The 19,121-nt window shown below is 52.1% G+C and overlaps 5 protein-coding genes across 5 annotated transcripts; 2 read left to right on the top strand and 3 right to left on the bottom strand.

Annotated features, from left to right (window-relative positions):
- Positions 1 to 182: 182 nt before the first annotated feature.
- POM152 (Pom152p) lies at positions 183 to 4,751 on the bottom strand (the record flags this gene model as incomplete). Its single annotated transcript, XM_076632155.1, has 10 exons — positions 183 to 309; positions 376 to 570; positions 637 to 1,471; positions 1,543 to 1,837; positions 1,907 to 2,079; positions 2,147 to 2,291; positions 2,354 to 2,770; positions 2,833 to 4,123; positions 4,186 to 4,337; positions 4,410 to 4,751. 10 exons carry the CDS (start codon positions 4,749 to 4,751, stop codon positions 183 to 185), a joined length of 3,972 nt encoding a protein of 1,323 aa, XP_076487882.1.
- An 83-nt stretch (positions 4,752 to 4,834) lies between these two features.
- FYV10 (glucose-induced degradation complex subunit FYV10) lies at positions 4,835 to 6,721 on the top strand (the record flags this gene model as incomplete). The annotated part of the gene is made up of 6 exons (XM_076632154.1): positions 4,835 to 4,894; positions 4,968 to 5,516; positions 5,584 to 5,841; positions 5,914 to 6,465; positions 6,537 to 6,626; positions 6,707 to 6,721. The coding sequence occupies 6 exons, from the start codon at positions 4,835 to 4,837 to the stop codon at positions 6,719 to 6,721; spliced, it is 1,524 nt and encodes a 507-aa protein (XP_076487881.1).
- A 314-nt stretch (positions 6,722 to 7,035) lies between these two features.
- PGK1 (phosphoglycerate kinase) lies at positions 7,036 to 8,893 on the bottom strand (the record flags this gene model as incomplete). The annotated part of the gene is made up of 7 exons (XM_076632153.1): positions 7,036 to 7,074; positions 7,146 to 7,243; positions 7,305 to 7,533; positions 7,605 to 7,805; positions 7,873 to 8,448; positions 8,698 to 8,749; positions 8,829 to 8,893. 7 exons carry the CDS (start codon positions 8,891 to 8,893, stop codon positions 7,036 to 7,038), a joined length of 1,260 nt encoding a protein of 419 aa, XP_076487880.1.
- Positions 8,894 to 9,198: 305 nt separating this feature from the next.
- Positions 9,199 to 10,504, top strand: JCM6883_006360 (uncharacterized protein; the record flags this gene model as incomplete). The annotated part of the gene is made up of 3 exons (XM_076632152.1): positions 9,199 to 10,206; positions 10,280 to 10,390; positions 10,460 to 10,504. The coding sequence occupies 3 exons, from the start codon at positions 9,199 to 9,201 to the stop codon at positions 10,502 to 10,504; spliced, it is 1,164 nt and encodes a 387-aa protein (XP_076487879.1).
- A 569-nt stretch (positions 10,505 to 11,073) lies between these two features.
- On the bottom strand, positions 11,074 to 18,941 carry JCM6883_006359 (uncharacterized protein; the record flags this gene model as incomplete). Its single annotated transcript, XM_076632151.1, has 7 exons — positions 11,074 to 14,903; positions 14,982 to 15,041; positions 15,113 to 17,421; positions 18,341 to 18,416; positions 18,482 to 18,688; positions 18,754 to 18,788; positions 18,859 to 18,941. 7 exons carry the CDS (start codon positions 18,939 to 18,941, stop codon positions 11,074 to 11,076), a joined length of 6,600 nt encoding a protein of 2,199 aa, XP_076487878.1.
- Positions 18,942 to 19,121: the final 180 nt, after the last annotated feature.

Genomic DNA, 19,121 nt, shown 5'->3' with positions numbered 1-19,121 from the left:
CTCTTTCTTTCTTGTGTTCGTTTCACTTCCGATCGCAGTCAACACAGCTCTCCTGATCTCAAAGAGCGATCTCGTAGAAAAATTAGGTGGTATATTGCGGTGTTTGCGAGTTCTGTTCCTTCTCCGCTCCTTTATACAATGTTCAGCTTCCCTCGAATCCTATCCTGAAACCATCTTCCTTGTCACGTCCGTACGACTGCTCCTGTTTGTGGTGTCCGAGGGTAGCTGCAGAACTTGTCGGCGATGTACGAGACTGAATAGGTTCCCTCTTGCGAAGTCAAGATCGAGTAAGAATGTTCTTCGATACCACTGATCGAATCGAAACAATCAGCACAACGAGCAGAACTTAGATAAGAAGAGAGAAAGCAGATTTACGTGACGGTATGAGTCTCGAGTACCTTCTTGTCCTTGCTACGATCTTGAGGAGCTCTCCTCGAATAGGTGAACGAGAAAGGAGGAGTACCGGTAAAGGAGAAGACGATTTCGGTTTGATCTCCTTCGCGAATGTCGACGACGATCGATTCTCCCGTCGATACCTTTGCGGAAGGAAGAGGGTGAACTCGTTTGAGGCTGTTGAAACATGTTGGGAGTCAGTTTCGACCTAGTACAGTTTGAGTAGAGCGGAAAAGTTCTCACAGATCAACACTGTTCGAGCGACATTGATCCTCTCCACGTCCCACGCTCAACACCCTGAACGTTCCCTCTTCCGTTGCCAATCGCTGGAACTGGCTTCCTTTGAGGGCGACCGAATGCTTCTTTCCTTCGAATTCGTATTTGACGGTGAACGGCGGAGAGCCTTGAATGACGAAGTCGAGGAAGTCGCCGACACAATGATCGATTTGAGGAGATACTGGAGAGATCGTAGCGGTTTCCGATACCGAGATGAGAGCAAAGTTCGACTTCTTCGATTTTGTCGATACGAGAGCTCCGGGAGAGGCGGAAGAAGGAGCCGATTCGAAGCGCGACTCGCAGCCGTGCGCGTCGACGACACGACGGACTGCGATCGAATGAGGGTTTGGCGTGTTGAGCTTGTAAGGAAGTGAAACGGGCCAACGATGCGACTTGACCTCGGGAACCGTAAACTTCTTGCTTCCTCGTTTCCCTTCCTCCTTGACTTCGAGTTCGACCGAGAACGGCGATTGACCAGAGAGTTCGAGAACGAGATCGTCGGAAGACCTTGAGGCGAGTTCGTCTCGGACACAGAAGCCGTTCTTTGCTCCATGTGCGAAATGAGCTTCGGGGAGATCCCAGACGTCCTGTTCGACTCTGATCGGAGAGACGAGTCCGGCGGAGGAGATCGAAGTGTAGAGAGAATCGGAAACGCCAGTGATCTCGTAGACGTGGTGACCGGGTTCAGCCGTGAACAACGTGAGAGAAGCATGGGGTTGGATCGCTTGGAGAGTGTGAATGCGAGAGTTGGAAGAGTGAGAGTTCTTCGAGAGGGAATAGGTAGCTTTGAACGGCGCTTTTCCTGTCAAGCGAAAAGGCATTGAATGTGATCAGGGAGGGACGACCTATTGTCGGACGCGGAAATGTACTCACCTTGGAACGTCAAATCGACACTGTCGACCTGATTGAGACAGACTCCCTCCTTTACGATGACTCCTCCCTTCTTCTTCTTTCCGCTCGTCTCGCTGATTCCAACCTTGGGTCTCTCGAGGATTCCGACGTTCCACTCAGTTTCGACAATGTCTCCGGGACAGAACTTGTCCTTGACCGACAGAAGTTTGTACGTTCCAGCAGAAGCCGAAGGGATCAAGAGATCGACGTTGGGTTGATGAGCTGTGAAAGAAACCGGTTGAGACGAACTCGGGGCAGAATAGGTGATCGTCCATGGCTACGAACGAGACAGCGTGTCATCAGTAAATGATTCTGCATAACGAGAGACAGAGAATCGAAAGCTCACGCCTTCACCGGTCAACCTAACGGGAACTCTCGCCTCGTCTCCCTCTCGAATGACGACTTCTCGCTTCCCTTCGGCGCCGTGAAACCTCGCAGTCGGCTTCGTCCTTCGTACATCGACGACGAGATCAGGAGACGTGAGAGGTCGTCGACAACCGTGAGAATCGAGAACGCTTTCTGCAAGAGTTTGCAAAAAGAATCAGCGATTGCTCGAAGTGTCACGAGGAAAGACAGGGAGGCGTACCGAGGGAAAGGGCGAATTGACCACCTTGTTGAGAGACGAGGCTAGGAATATCGACTTCGAGGTAACGAGGAGATTTTTGGATCCCTTCGATCAATCGAGGCTTCTGTCCGACGACCGAGTACTCGAGAGTCCAGGGCGCGGAACCCTACGACCAAGCACGGGGATCAGAGAACGACTAAGTTAGAGCCAACAAGGGGAAAGACGCACCTTGAGATCGACTTCGACTCCAACCGTTCCTCCTTCACAACTATGAACAGTCTTCTCCTTCTCCCTCCATTTCGCTTCCGCGACCTCATCTACCTTGATCCTCTTTGAAAACTCTCCTTTCAATCCCTTGAGCGGCAATTTCTTGTAAAACTTGTCTTCGACCTGAGTAAATCGAACTTCCCATTCTCCCGGCCCCGGTTTGAGCTCGAGTTCGTCTCGAGAGTGCGTCAGTCGGTGAGTGTGGTGAGTTGTCGAAGGTCGAGCGCCAGACAATCGAGTGAGGGTGTAGGATACGGTGAATGGAGCGACTCCGGTGAGATGGAGAGTCGTGAGGAGACCGGTTGGGGCGGAACAGAGATCGTGTAAGGGCGTGAAAGTGGTCGAGAGGGTGGGGAGAGGTTGCAAGATGAGAGTGCACTGCTCATGTAGCCGAATCGAATGAGAGGAAGTCCCCAGGGAAAACTAAACAAGGGACTCACTTGATTCGGAACGAGAACGGAACCTTGACAGTGCTGACTTCTGACGTCTACAATCTCGTACCTTCCTTGTTGATCGACTTCGACTTCGACGTTTCTACTCTTTGCCTCGATCTGTCTCGTCCAACCCTTCTCAGCAGATTTCCCTTCGATCGCAGTTGGCGTGAACTTCAATCCAATCTGTCCATGATGGTTGTCCTCATCCTGTAACCCGCTCAGTTGAATCCTCAACTTCTTCTTCTTGCCATGTAACAACTGAACTTCTTCCCCTCGAGAACATTCTCCAGTAAACATGACCTGAGGTAATCGATGAATGACGACCGATCGAGTGAATTCCGTTCCTTCCAATAAAGGTGCTCCTCCCGTTCCTTCCGAATAGGTCACTTCGTTCCCGTACGCGTCCACAACTTTACTGATAAAGTAATGAGTTTGTCCAGGAATCGATAACGAAACGTTCAACGGAACTTTAACGATACCTCCTTCGACATTGCCAACGATCCCTTCCAAACTCTCGACGTTCTTGAATCCACTCTTCGAATCTCCTTGACGAGAGAACCAATGAGCTTTGAGCGGTTCGTTCCCCTGGACCGTCAATCCGAGTGAAACGCTCTGTTCCTCGACGAATGAACTCGAATCGACGAGACAACGATGTTCGACTTTCGATTGTCCTGCGAGATCGAATCCGGCTTGAGGACAATGAGTGATCATAGTCGATTCGTAATCGGATCCTGTCGACGACGAGGAACGTTTTCTTCGGATTCGAATCGGATGACCTTCAGTGTCGATGATAGAGACGAGTTGAACGTGGCCGGGAGTGGTGATCGGTAAGTAGTAGAGGGATTGAGTCGAAGAAAGAGTCGATAACGGATCGGAAAGGTCGAGTGGATTCTCATTCGCTGAATTCGGAGACGACGATCGACGAGGTGAAGAAGAGGAAGAGCCGGAAGGAGGTAGAGGATGGTGTAGATTCTTGTTTTGATCCGGAAGTTTCGGGTTCGAAGGGACGAGGGACCACTGAGCCGCTAGAGCGAGATCATCATCTTCTTGCGAAGAATCTTGAATCGCATGTTGTTGATGGTGGTGGTGCGGGAGATGATGTTTTCGCGGTTTGACGAGGTGAGAAGCGGAAATCGTGATCTCGCGGGATGAGGAAGGGTCGTCGAGAGAAGTGAGGGAGTAGATGAGTTTAGAAGGCGAAGTGTTGTTCAAGAGAAGCGGGATCAAAGTCGGATCTGATGATTTCGAGGCGGCGAATCGACAGTATGTCGAAGATAGAGGGTTGAGGATAGCAGTGCTGTCGAAAGAGAGCGGTTAGCTCGATGGAGAGCAGGAGGAGAGGGAAGATGGAAAACTTGCGAAACTGCGAGAATGTGAACGGTGTATTGACCTCCCAAGTGCGCTCCTTTACTCCCTACCACCTTTGATAATCTGACTGACCTCTCTGCGGTCGAATAGTAATGGGTCAACATGGATTTGATCGAGGAAGGAAGGAAGATTGATGCGGTAAACTATAGAAATGTGTAAATTCAGTCAAGGCGGCTCAGGGGGGATTCAGGGGGGAAAAGCGGAAGTGAACTCACTGTCCACCTCCCGAATAGCAGATAATCCAGTCCAACGAGGGCCAACACTGTCAGGTACCTCGCTTTCCATCCCCAGTTCAACCTCGGTACTCTCAATCGCTTGATCACTTGAATCGCGAGCGTGTCTATCAGGATCCATTTCCATAATGTCCAATTGAGTTCTCCCGGTGCAATAGTCGAGCCTGGGGAGAGGAAATGGGAAGTTTTGTAGGCTTGAATGAGGATGAAAGCTGCGACGAGGTACAGTCGTTGAGTCGGTGCGTCGATGATCTCTAGCGGTATCAGTGGTGGAGTCGGGGAAGGTCCTGCATCTTGGCCGGACGAAGGCGGAGGTTGAGACATGGAGTGTCAAGAAAGAGATCAAGGAGAAGTTAAGAAGTTGACGTCTCTGTCCCTTCTTCCACCTCACTCTGATCTTACCGACGATGAGTAGCACAAAGTTGAATCCAGAACAAGTCCTCTTGCTCGAGCAGGATCTACTTCGAGTCAGTTTTCCCCCAATCTCTTCCTCCCCACCTCCTCCCTCTCGATTGATGACGATCTCCTCCTCTCTCACAGACTCCGCTCGACAATCTACGCAAGCTACAGAAGACTACCGCGAAAACTTACGAATACAACATGACCCAACTCGAGAAAGAACTCGATCAAGTTCTCGTTCGAACGGCCAAAGCCGCTTCGAGTGAATCTTCCCAACTCGACCCAACCCAACGTCAAGCAGTATCGAAATCGGTCGAATCAATGTTGTCGAGAATGAGGGGACTGAAACGCAAACTCGTCGAGTTGGAGAAGCAAACGGAATCGACGAATCAAATCGTGAAAACGAGATTGGATCACTTGGGAGCGGTCCCTCCGACTGTAGAACACGCTACGTACCCGGCATGGGCGAAGAAACGGTTGTCCCATCACCTCGTTGACTACATGTTGAGGGCGTCCCCTCCCCTGAAGGAAAGCGCTCGAGTTCTCGCACAGGAAGAAAACGTCGAAGATCTCGTCGATAGCGAACTCTGGGACGAGATGGGTAAAGTCGAAACGGCACTGGCTGAGAAGAAGCTCGACGAAGTACTGAGCTGGGTTGGCGAGAATCGTACAGCGCTCAAGAAACTCAAGGTGACTTCCGATTGAATCGATCTCTTCTCCGTTACGAGTTGACTGATTCGTTTATTGCCTTTCACAGTCCCCTCTCGAGTTTACCATCCACCTCCAATCATTCATCGAACTCTGTCGAGCTCGTTCTCTCCCGGCTGCGATCGTGTACGCTCGCAAGAATCTCGCTCCTTCGAGTTTATCAGAATTCGATCCTCCAGCGTCCTTTACCTCGAACGCAGCCGATTCGACTACTCGGGAGCAGCAAAAGATGGATCCGATGGAGGAACTGAAACGAGCTATGGCACTCCTCGCTTATCCTCCCGAAACGACGTGTCGAATCTACGCTGTGAGTAGTCTCGCTCTTCTTCGATCAACCTTTCTTACAGGCCTGATCGGATCGTCTGCTGCCTCATGCTAGGACCTCTACTCTCCGATTCGATGGAGTCACCTCCGCCAATTATTCCGCACGACTTTCCTCACTCTTCATTCCCTCCCAACTCTCCCTCAACTTCACATGTCTCTCCAAGCCGGTCTCGCCTCTCTCAAGACTCCCACCTGTTGTCCTCTCCCGTCTCTCCCCACACCCTCGTCCTCTGATTCTTCGAACGAATCAAACAACGCGATCGCTCGAAACGGAGGAACTCTCACGATTTCCCCAAGTGGTCACCTAATCTTAACTAAACCTTCCCTTCCTACTACAACAACCGCGAACGCAATCACTGATCCTCTTCCCCCTCCATCGGCAACGGCTCTTTCGACTAGTTGTCCGCTCTGTACTTCTCCTCTCCGAGTTTTGGCACCGTCGGTTCCGTACTCTCATCATGTCAATTCGACGATCGTTTGTTCGATCACGGGGAAAGTCGTAGAGGGAGATGGAGGAGAAGGTGGGATGTTGGTTGCGTTGGTTAGTAGGGTGGGGAGTGGAGGTGGAATTGCGGGAGGAGGGGACGGGAGAGTTTATTCGAGAGAGGTGAGTCACGTCACCGCATCCTATCTGCTTGATCGAGATGACTGACCGTCGATCGACTCGGCTTTCGATAGGGCCTCGAATTGAAGGCGAGTGAACACCCGGAAGGGAAATTGATCGAACCCGCTACCGGTGAAGTTTTCGAATGGAGCGAATTGAAAAAGGTGAGCGGATCAGCTCTGTCGACTCGCCTTCGACAAGGTGCCCTCGTTGGAGTTGTCGTGCTGATTCTTCTCTCACGCAGGTTTACATCTCTTGATCGTTCTCGTCTCGTCGCCTCTGGTTTCTTTCTCGACCTGTATTCCGTTGCCTTTTTGTTGTCGATACATTTCATTCCGTCTTCTTCCATCGCGTTCCCATTTACGCAATCCAACTTTTCATCATCGCTTTCCTCTCGGTAGCGTTCGTTCCCTTCGCCCTGCTGCCTTTTGTGAGCGTCTCTGATCGAGAACTCTCAGCGAACGCGACAGACCATACCGAGCGCCATTCCTCCATTGATTGGTTAATTCATTTTCCAGATTGTATTGATATCACTTCAACTAACCACTAAATAATCACTGAAGAGAATCGCTTTTACTTCTTTTCGGAAAGAGCCTTGACACCGGGAAGTTCCTGTACGTCGAGTCGCAGATCTGAATTAGTCAACGTCTCTTTGGGATAGGTAAGAAATACGCGAGACGTACCTTGCCCTCGAGAAGTTCGAGAGAAGCTCCTCCTCCGGTCGAAACGTGCGAAAGTTTGTCTTCGGCGTCGTATTTGGCGCAAACGGTAGCCGTGTCACCTAGATCGCGCGAAGTGTCAGTTGACTGACGAGAGAAAGAGGAGAGAAGAAGTGATCTTACCTCCACCGACGATAACAGTCGTACCATTTTGTTTCGCCTCTACGCAAGAGTCGAGTACGGCCTTCGATCCGTTGGCAAAGTTGTCGAATTCGAACACACCGGCGGGTCCGTTCCAGAGGATCGTCTTTGCTTGCGAGATGGTTTCGGCGAAGAGTTTACGAGATTCGGGTCCGGCGTCGAGTCCCATCGTTCCAGCGGGGATACCTTCCTTGTCAGTAGCGGCACCAACCTGAGCCGCAGGCCACATCTTAGAGTTAGTCACCCATAGAGACGTTCTCTCGTGAGTGGGAAACGGCTCACCTTTGCGTCCTTGTCGAATTTGTCGGCAGTGACGAAATCAACGGGGAAGACCATCTTGACTCCCTTTGCTTCAGCCTTTTTGACGAGGTCGTTGACCTTTTCGGAACCGGCTTGGTCGAAGAGAGAGTCTCCGATTTCCATGTTTTCGAGAACTTTCTTGAAGGTGAAAGCCATTCCTCCGCCAACGATGAGAGAGTCGACCTACCATGAGCGGGTGTAAGTGATCAGCTAGATCAGACAAAGATAGAAAGATTGGAGGAAGCTTTACCTTGTCGAGGAGGTTCTCGATGAGTTGAATTTTGTCGGAAACTTTAGCTCCACCGAGAATAGCGAGGAAAGGTCGTTCGGGCTTCTCGAGGACCTTGGCAAAGTATTCGAGTTCCTTGGTCATGAGGAGACCGGCAGCTTTTTGAGGGAGATCGACTCCGACCATGGAGGAATGAGCACGATGAGCGGTACCGAACGCGTCGTTGACGTAAACGTTTCCGAGTTTCGTGAGGGATGCTCGGAACTCCTTGACCTTTTCAGGGTCAGCCTTCGTCTTGTTACCTTCCTTGTCTTTGCTCGAACCCTCTTCTTCAATGTGGAATCGAAGGTTCTCGAGGAGGAAGATTTGTCCTTCTTGAGCGTCGGCGACGGCCTTCTCGACGTCGGGACCGACACAGTCCGAGAGGAAAGTGATGTTCTTGCCGGGGAGGAGTCGTTCGAGTTCAGCCGCGACGGGTTTGAGCGAGTACTTCTCGACTCGTTGACCGTTGGGTCGTCCGAGGTGAGACATGAGGACGAGCGAGTAGCATCCGGCGTCGAGGGCGTGTTGGATCGTAGGGAGAGCGGCGGTGATACGCTGTCAAAAGGAGAAGGAGAGAGAGATCAGTATTTCTGCGCTGTGGGGCTTCGCGAGAGATTCTCGATCTCCTGGATCTGGGCAAACTCGTTGTTTATTCGTCGTAGTGGAAGTCTCGTCGAGGTACAATGATGTATGTTGCTCCATTAGAGCTCGTAACGGATCGAGATACGGCTTATCGATTGAATCAACTCGACGAGAATGATTCCCTCCTCCCCTCTACCGACTCGCTCGAATAGGATACCTTACTTGGTTGTTGGTGATCTTGCCCTCGCCATCGAAAGGAACGTTGAAGTCGACACTGCGAGACGAAGAGGAACGAGTTACGTTTGAGCGGGAAACTCAACAACGAACGAGAGGAGAGAAGGAACAAGGCTTACCGCATGACGACCTTCTTGCCCTTGAGGTCTACATCGCGGATAGAGAGTTTCGAAGAGAGAGACATGATTGAGATTGATGAGGGAAGTGAGAGGAGCGACTCTTTCCGCAGAGTGAGAGATTCGCAGATCATTCGATTGAGGGGGAGTTTGAGATTCGACTCGGCAGTTTCGACTTGTCTTCTTTCAACTTTCACTCTCACTTTCTCTTCTAACCGGCACCCACCCTTACTCTGTTCAAACCGAAAGCCTCGAATCGCCTGTGATCCAATTGTCGACATCGTTACATTCCACTCGGCGTATCGCTTCTTCCTCTTCCCGACCTTTTTCCTTTCCTCTCTCCTCTCCTCTTCCGCCTCTCACCTCTCTCTGAATGGCCGAACGTTCTCCCGAATCATCTCCAGCACCATTCGTACCTCTACCCGAAACGATCTCGTTCCTATACAGTCTCCCACTCCCTCCCGGCGTTTCATCTCAACCTCAACCTCAATCTCAACAAGACTGGGCTCTCGTCGAACAATACCGTCTCCTGTGTCAATCGTTGAACGTACTCGCGGAGTATGAACGTGCGAGGAGAGCAGAAGGGTTAGAACCCGTCGAATGGCAAGACCTTAAACTTCCAAATTCTCCATCTTCTCCTCCTCCTCCGGCTCCTTCTTCGAATCCACCTCGTTCAACTCCACCGACTCGATCAATCCACGAAGAATTATCCTCTCACAACGCCGTCGCACAACTATCCCAGTCGCTCTCGACATTCCCTTCCTCTTCCTTCACTTTCACTTCCTCCGGTTCCCTCGCCGACGGTTCCCTCTCACTCGATCTATCCCTCCCCCTCGACCTCGATTCGAATTCAGGTCCGGCGAGTCTCCCAAGTTTGATGAGTGCGATCTCGGAATTGGAGCATTGCGTCGCGCGATTGAGTCTCGAAGCGAACGAAGCGAGGAACTTGCAGAGAAGTTTGAGGACGGAAATGGCTACTCGACAACACTCGAATGGAGCGATCAGTCATGGGAATGGGAATGGGAATGGGAATGGGACCGGGGGGAAAGGATCAGTGAATTCAGCGAAAAAGAATGGCAAGAAATCGGTAAAGAATTCGAATTCGAATGGAACTCAAGAGAATGCTGCCAACTACGATCACGATCAATACCAACTCGATCTGGAGTATCAACATGATCAGTTGGAGAAACGGGCGAATGAAGTAGTGGTTGCAGCGACGAACGCTCTGAGTAACGGAGCGGGAGAAGGAAACGCGATTGGGAGCGGGAGTGGATTGGGGGTCAAATCGTGGGAAGATAGAGAGTTGATGAAGGCGTTGGAAAGTGTTAGCATGTTGGATAAACGAGCGGACGAATACAGGGAGAGGTTGAAAATCCTCAAGGTGAGCAAAAGCGAAAGAACCGTCTTATCATCTGCTGTCCATGAGCATACTGACCCGTCTCGACGACTCGTAGGAACAAATTCATCATCACGCGGCATTAGCAGATGCTCTCGCTTCCCAGTCCTCTTCCCCTCGCTCGAAAGGAGGAAAGAACGGTAACGCTCGGTTCGGGGACGTAGCTTCGGTGAGCTCCCTTCGCCAGCTCCGATGCGAATATCCGGAAAGCTGATACTTTGCTTCTGCTACTCTGTAGGACACGGGAATGAGATTGATCAACGCCCCTCGATCGAAAAAGTGAACAGCTAGCACGGAACAAGCTCTTCGCCCTTCACCGCAACTTTGTACAATAGACCGCATGCCGCTCTCGTTCTGACCCTGTACGACCATCTGTTCTCGTATCTCTTGCATTGCAATCCCGCTTAGCATGTCTTCAGCATCAACATCTTCTATCTCTCTCGCATGCAATCCTCGACTTTCTCACTTCTTCTCGCGGTCCGACTCTCGTGGATTCTTTCGAGCGCGAATGTCAGGGAGATATGTAAACGAGCAGATAAGGTTGCAGAGGATAGTACAAAGGGCAGACAGGCAGACAAAGAGAGAGAGAGACTATTCACAACATTTTACTGCTTTTTTGGGAAACGTAATTGCTTTGTTTGCGTTCGAGAGGATTGCTAGATTCCGAATAGGAAGGAAGTGGCGTCGAAGGATTGTGAGAGGAAGTTGGCAAGGTGGATAGAAGAAGAGAGTCAAGGGGAGCGAGAAGAATCGAAAGATCTGAAACGAACACAAAAGGGATCAGTCACTAGTCACAGGTTACTCGGGTTCTCGAGCGAAACAAACTCACGCGGATAGTGAGGAGTAGTTACTCTAGAGCCAGCTCGTGAACAACCTAGAAGCTTCAGCTTTGTCGAGATCGAGTCGATGTTGCTCGCCTTTTTCACCCGATTCGGCAGCACGTCCACCTTCTTTCCCTCCACCAGCGCCAGATTGTTGCTTGATGATTCGTTTCCTCAACATTTTGATCTGCTGCAACCTCTTCCTCCAGTTCGACGAGTATTCAATCTTCTGATTCGTTCCTTGTCGAGCTTCGAATCCGACCGAGGCGAGGAAGATTTGAGCGAAAATGTTCGAGTGAAGGGCTAGTTGACGAACGACCGAAGGTAGGGAAGAACCGGTGACCATCTTGAACGTTCCGAGAGGCCCAACTTCAGGCATTCCGGGTCGACATTGCATCGAAACTTTGAAGAATTCGGCATTGTTCGTCATTCCAGGTCCGACCCAAGGGTTTCCAGCGGGAGTATGAGGTTGAATGACGATGTTGACAAAGTTGAAGTCTCCCGGTAAGGTATCGAACGCGAACTCTCCTCCAGACTCGTTCCAGACGACCTTGATGAAGTCGTTCCCAATGTGTCGTTTCTTGAGCGTGCACAGAGGATCGGTTTCGAGCGAGGTTGGCATGAGCGTCGCGATGTGGAACACGATCTGAGAGATGTCGTCGTCCCATACATAAGTCCATTTCCCGTCGACGTCGTTCTCTTGATCCAATCCTCCCGCGTAGATTTCAGATTCTCGACTTCCTTTCAATCGGACGAGTTTCCCAAGTCCAGAGATGAATTCGACGTAGGCTTTCGAACCGTGAGTGTTGGCGAGAATGTTCTGTTCGTGCGTTTGACCGGGACCGGCGTAGAGAACTCCGACTTTGTGGAAATCGACGATGGGGATTCGGTCGAGCGCGGCGACTCCACGCTGCGAGGCTGGGTCGTTCGGAACGAGGAGAGGTCGATCGGACGTATCCATGTCGGGGAACGAAGAGAGTTGGAGAGGGAAGAAACTCGGGTCGACTGTGAGAACTCCCGATTCGAGAGTGAGCTGTGAGATGTCGCGAGCGAGAGAGTTGATGATTCGAACGACCGTGTTATCGACGATGGCATCTTTCGAGGATGCGGCTGAGGAAGAGCCGGAGAAGGACGCCGAACGAGTGAGGCGAGAGAGAGGCAGAGGATTTCGAGGAGTGGCAGAATCGGCGAGGACTGAGCTGATCATCGACGGAGGGTGATCCATGAGTCCAATCGTTTCGCGATGTCGTAGATGGAGTCGTACGAGGTCGTTCTCCGGTGCGGATCCCGTCATGCTGATATTTTGCATCTCCCACATCATTTTCACGACTCCAGAAGCTCTTCGAATCGTGACTTCGACCCATGCCGGCGAGTTGAGTTTTCGAACGGTGATCGTTGCGTGTCCAACGATCCAAGTCTTCGGAGGTAACGACGAAGCGGGTCCCGAGACGAGTTTGTCGAACGTCGTAGCTCGAGGTCGAGGATCGGCGTTCGAGTAAGCGTAACGAGCGAGCATGTCGAACATAACCTCGGTCGCTTCGTCCACTTCGTTCTTGCCTTCGTTCGCTTGAATGAGTCGTCGAGTGAGGAAAGGGATAAATTTGGGACGTTCCGAGAGTCGAAGGGCGAGATACCAAATCGCGATGTTGTAATAAGCGAGGAGGAGCACGTATTGCGAGAAGGCATAGTCGATTCCGTCCTCGTTCGTTTCGCTCGTTGGGTCGTCGGCAAGTCGTTCGTTGTGAGCCTGAATGTACTTGAGCGCGATTCCGAACACGGTTTGAAAGTCGGCGTCGGTGAAGTTCGCGTAGAGGGCGGGGAGTTGACCAACTCCAGCGATGAATTCGAGGATGTGAACGCCGAGAGTCGCCGAAGAGATGATCTTTTGCAAGTGTCGAACCGTTTCGGCAAGATGTTTCGTCATTGAGGGACGAAGTTCGAAAACGGCCATGGCGAGAGCGTGAATGCAGGGTTTCGCGGTATCTCGAGGGTTTCCGAGTCCGAACATGAACGTGTCGACCATCTCGTCTTGATTTTGTTTCGAGAAGAGGGAACGGTAGGCGATCAATGCCGTGAGACAGTGGAAAGCGAGGGCGTGAACTTCTGCTCGTTTGATACCGGAAGGAAGGTTTCGAGGGAAGACTCGATCTCCTCGATCTCCTGCTCGAAGTGAATCGCAGAGGAACTTGCGGAGGACGTGAACTTGTTGAGCGCAACGAGGACCACACGCAAAGTGCTTGTTGCTGAGTTGTTCGGGAAGGTGACAGAGAATGTACGAGACGAGTTCCCATTCTTGTTCTTGCTGAAGGACGTGGATGAGGGTTCGAAGGTATTCCGAGACGGGGAGAACGACGATCCATTCTGACGGTTCCAACGCGTCGGGATCGGCCATGACCACCTTCATCATTCCAGTTCCCGGGTCCTCCTCCTCTGTCCAGTTTCGCATTCGGTTGTGATCGAACGAGGCGAGTCCGTGAGCTCCGACGGCCCCGAGGGCTGAACCAAAGTCGAACGGTAGTTGCTCGGGAATCGACCACAACATCGGAGATTTCGGCATCGCAGTAGCTGAGGGTCTCCTGATCGAACCATTTCGACTCGGGCTCCGTTCCTCTTTGACTGCGGAGGTTCTAAGACGACTCGTGCTTCTCGAACGCTCGGAAACGTTTTGAGCTTGACGACCTGCTCGACCTCTCGACTCGACTTGCGGAGTATCATCCGCGTGAGCTCCTTCTCCGCTGTTCTCCTCCGTCGGCACGAGGATTCGACCGATGATTTTCGCGGGTCCTGTGATATCGACTTCGGGGGTCCACTGGATGCGATGAGAAGCGTCTGCTCGGAGGCGGACTAGCCACTGAAGGATGAGCAGTCGATTTCGAACCGAGATGAGAGGTTGATCGGGGAGATTCGTCGAAGAGTTGGAAGTTAAGGCGCCGGGAGAGAGTAGGCTGAGGAGGTCGCGAAAGATGATTCTCGCTTTCTCGGACGCGGCGAGGTTCGATGCTTCGAGACAGAGGTGGAAGATCGAAATCAGACCGGTGAGGGCGACAGCAGAGACGTCCGAGGGTTCGATCGTTGGTTGCGAAGTTGTAGAATTCGATTGCGGTTGGAAACCTCTTCGCAAGCTGGGAGAGGTGTTCGCCGAGCCGTTGTATCGAGAGATAGGGGAGAATCCAGTCGCGCGTTTGAGCAGAGGGGTGTTCGGCTGCGAAGGAGTTCCTCGATCGAACGTCCGAGTCGAGTGTTTCGCCATCTTGAGTAGTTGAAGGCGCAACCGATCGAAGATCCCGAGAGGACCATCTTCGCTGTCGACTTCTTCGATGAGAGCGTCTCTTCCGAGTTCCCTGACCATTCCAACCATCACCTCGGCGACTTGAGCGTCCGTTTCCGATTCCAAACTCGTTTCGAGGAGCGGCATGATGACTGTGTCGACCAGCGAACGACAGTGTTTCGGGAGTGGACGAAGGTGAGAATGGAGAGCGGTGACGACTTCGAGAGTTCTTCGACGACTCGCAGCCGAAACGCCTTGACGGAACGCCCTTCCTCCTCCTCCTGCTCCGCTTCGGGAAGGTAGAACGTAGAACGCCTTGACGACTTCTTGGACTCGTTCGAGCCATTCCGGATGAGAAGGGTACAAGAGGCAAGCAGCTTCGCTTTGATCGAGGACGATTCGGGCGTAACTGTCGGAGAGGTGAGGTGACAAAGAGACGAGTAGGGTGAACACGGCCTCGCTCGACCCGGTGAATCCGGGAGTCTGCCACGCTCGAATGACCTTGCGCAAGAGTGACGAGAACGCGGTGAGAACATCGGGTCGTCGAGTGAATTGACCTGGTTCTTCTTCCTCCGGCTCTTCTTCGTCCGAGTCTACCTCGTGGTCAATGAAGAACGTCAGCGAGTTGAACTTCGAGTGATGCGGCATAAAGGAACGGAAGCAGAACTGACCTTCAGTCGCTCGAAGACCTGCGGTTCCTTCGTCTGTCGACCCATTCACTCCTTCGGTCACTACGCCGAGAGATAGAGAGGGCGTCAGTTACGTTTGCAAGTTCGCAGTTGACCGGAGAGAACCGACTAACCTTCATCCGCTAACAGCCACTGCCTTAACTTCTTCTGTTCCCAAACTCGAATGTGCAACTTTGCCTTGTCCAACACCTCGATCGCCATCGACCACTCTTCGTACGTGACTCCTCCCCCTCCTCCTTCGTGACCCGATCGCGTGTGTTCAGTCGTCGAAGAAGCGGTCCTCGTCGCTGCTTCGTGAGCTTTCGATCCAAGTCGCTCTGACGCATCCAACCTTTCCTCGACCAACCTCATGACTTCAGCGTTGACCCTTCCACTCTCCCACTGCATTACTCGTTTCACTCCGTTCCACAAGAATGGCAAACCGAGACTGAGTAGACTCGGCCACCTCGATTCGCCGTTCGAAGACATTCCCGATTCTTGACCGTGTTGTTGAGCTGCTTCGACTTCTGCCGTGTTCTCGATCATCGCTTTCCGTAAACTTCGAAGAGATCCGACGAGGAGAAGGATGGGACAAGGAGGTCGAGGGCCGGAGAGAGGTGGAGCAACAAGAGTTCGTCGAAGGGATTTCGTCGCTTGATTCGCGGGTGATCGGATCAAGTCGCGCATGAGGTCGAGGGCGAGAGGAGGAAGGATCGAGGTCTTGAGACAGGAAGGAGTCGTCGAAGCTTGAGCGAATGATTGGCCTTCACGAATCTCGACGACCGTCACCAACCCTTCACAACCGATCAAACGAGCGACGACTGAGACGACCTCCCTCAAGATCTCGTCTCCCTCGTTCACGTCTACAGCCGCCTCGAGATCAGGTTCAGCTCGTTCCTTGAAGAGCGCCTTCCTTCTCGCTGCTTTCCCGCCAGTGACTTCTCCGAATCGAACTACTGCCGTGATGAAAGCGAGAACTCCGTCCGCTCCACCAATATCCTGTTCCTCTTGCAACTTCGCGACTTCGAGAGCGGCTCGGAGGGCGAGGAGAGTCGAGGCGGTGTAGATGTGAGGAGCTGAGAATTTGTGAAGGGCTGTGATGAGTGCGAGAGAAGAAGTGTGAGGGGAAGGAACGTGAGGAACTCGACGAATGAACGGAGTCGTGACTTTCGGATCGAACAGAGGCGACGGAGGTCGAGGGATTGGAAGCGAGTCGGTGACGAAAGTGCAGAGAAGTGCAACGAGTCCAGGGACGTCGGAAAGGTCTCGACCTCCTCGAGTGAGAGCCGCAAGTACTTTGACGAGCGCTTCTCGATCCTTGTGCAACAAGATCTTCCTCTTCCCACCCTGTCCCTCATCGACTTCGATTCGCGCTTCGTCCGACCACCTCCGAGCCTCCTCCCAGAACACCGCTTTATCCAGCTCCTTCATTCCACCGGTCGACTCGAGAGACGCGTTGATACAGGCTTCCATCAAGTCGAGCATCGCGGCCTGTACGGCGGGAGGAGAAGAGAGTGCGAGTCGATGAGATTGAGAAACGTAGATTTGAGCGGGAGACGGAGGAGGTCGAGATGAGCCGGGAGAGCTGGCTCCAGTCGCGATTTGTGTCGGATGTTGTGAGAGAGCTTCCGAGAGGTTGGACGCGGCGAGGGCGGGAGGAGGGAAGGGATAGAGAGAAACTGCTCGAGTCAGGGAACGAAGGAGAGGGAGGAAAGATTCGGGTTTCGGATTTGTCGTTGCGAGATCCGAGATACGTGCGAGAACGACTGAAGGAGGTAAGCCCACATCTTCGGGAGTATTCTCGTTTTGCTGTAAAGTCGGAGGGAGAACTTCAACCGAGAATCTTCGTTCGCCGAGAGTAGGCGGAGGCATCGATACTGATCGACTTTCGGGGGGTCCAGCTGGAGCCGAACTTGTTGTGCTGACATGAGCGAGTTCCGTCGTCGAGATCGAGTCTCCTTTCGTCGTCGCTACAGTCGCGGCAGTTTTTGCATGAGTTTGCACGATGAATCCTCCTCGACTCGGTCCTGCGAGTGGATATCCCGAAGCGGTTACTGTCGCGCCTGCTGTCGTCGTATCTTTTCTTTTCGCCTGTGCTTCCTTCGTAAGAGGTAATTCTCCTGCGGTAACACTTCTCTTTGGCTTGACCCCTGCTCCCCGACTCGATGCTCCGACCATGCTCGACCTCGACGGCTTTGGATCTCGATGCGGCGACGAAGATGAACGAGGAGGGTGGTGCGTCGGCTCCGAGCCTGCTGCAGCAGCTGCTTTGACACCTCGACCGATTTTGCCGAAGAAGCTCGCAAACGAATTTGACGAAGAATGGTCGTCCTTTTTGTGTGCGTGGTGCGAGAGATCTGCGGTCGAAGAGGATGCCTCGGACGCGGCACGAGAGGAGTGACTGCCGGAAGAAGTTGGGGTAATTCGAGGATGTAAACTAGGTCTATCGTTTCCCTCATTGAGTCAGTTAAGTTCGTGAGCAGTTCTTTTCGACCAACAATGTTCATGAATTGCTCACCTCGAACTTGTATAGGTGCTGTAGTCATCGTTCAATCCAGCCGGACCATCGTTCTGAATGTAGGCGAATCCTCTCCCCACTCGACCTATTGACCGTTTTGAACCGGATAAGCTCACCGAGTGAGTATATCGCTGAGTATATGTGCACTTACCTCTGCTCCACGTTTGCTCCAGGGTGACTTGTACCCGCTTTCCTCAAAGCGCGATGAACCGGAAGAGTCTGCCGTACACAAAGCGGTGAGGGCTCGGAAGCCTATATAGAGTCAGAGAGAAGCTATAGCTACTCACTTGAGGGTTTACTCGAGTCGCAAGAACGTGTTTGGTTCAAGAGATAGGACAGATAGCTTTAATTGATGAGACGGTATCTCGTGTCGGCGTGAGGTGCTGCTGGGCCGTCGATCACACTGGGCTCTTGTGTGAAGGATTCTGATTGTTCTGGTGATCGGGATAGTCGCACTTGGTGATGGGAGAAAAGGTAGATCCTGATACGGGAGGAAGCTGCAAAATTATCCTCTCCGCTTCGTTCAAACTTTCTCGCACTCATTCTCGTTTGAACTCATTGATCATGTACGCTCGATAGCGCTCAAGGGTACGCTGTCAAGATTAGGGATTGGAATGCAAGTGATTAAATGCTAAGTGAAAAGTATTAGGAACGACGAATTACGGTGGTAAATTATGTGCTATGTAAGGTGTAACGGAGGTTGGAAGGTCTAGATAAGAGAGAGGAGAAACGGGCGCTCTACTGCCCATAAACGTAGTGTCGCTTCTGTTGCTTCTTCGAGTGAAGGACGGCGTCTACGACCAATGCAATGGTAAGAAGAAATCCGACCGCCCATTTCGCCCACGACACGCCTTCGAGACCTCGGTAGATGCTGTTCGACCAGCCGTTGAAGGGAAGTTGGTGGTTGAGGAGACCGGCGCCTGTGAGAAAAGGTGAATGTCAATGCTCGTCTCTTTCTCCTCCCGAGAGACCATGCTCAACTCACCGACAATGTCGATAACGCAGTGTGCGAACAAGAGGAAAGCGAGGAAGAAGAGGGGGAGGTAGGCGGATCCGAGAGCCATCAAGAGGGAGGCGATTCCAGAGTAGAGTAAGAGACCGACTACGTGCTTGGTCTGAGCGTTGGGGTAGTTGTAAACCGTGTTGCCGTACTTTTGCAATTGTTGCGAAGTGAGTCCGACTTGTCCAGCGGCTGAATGAACCGAGAAAGGCGTCAACAAGAATCCTTTGAAGGCGAGGAAAGGGAGAACGACATACCGAGACCGAAGTAGATGAAGAAGCAGACAGCGTATCTGCGGGAAAGAGGGGAGTGTATGAGTACATTGGTGGTTGAGTCAACGTCGGCTATGAAAGAGAACTCACCCAATGGCACGAGCAGAAGGAATGAATTTTCTAACAGGGCGGTTCATCTCTGCGGCTTTCTCTTCAAAGTTGTCGCCGGCCATTGTTGCTATTGAGGTAGGTTGAGTGAGGGTAGGTGGTGGGAGAGGAAGAGTTTAAAAAGTTGAGTTGAGTGAAAACAGAAGGAAAGAAGAGAGAAGAGAGTTGGATCCGATCGCAATGACACTCTCCTCGCTGTCTGACTGTACAAGTCGTGACCGAACTGTTGCCTACTGTACCTGTTT

The sequence above is a fragment of the Sporobolomyces salmoneus genome (assembly GCF_050403485.1).
Source record: "Sporobolomyces salmoneus JCM6883 DNA, S_salmoneus_JCM6883_v1_ctg23, whole genome shotgun sequence".
Taxonomy (NCBI): Eukaryota; Fungi; Basidiomycota; class Microbotryomycetes; order Sporidiobolales; family Sporidiobolaceae; genus Sporobolomyces; species Sporobolomyces salmoneus.
The sequence above is the reverse complement of the archived record's forward strand: the minus strand, read 5'-3'. Positions and strand labels throughout refer to the sequence as shown.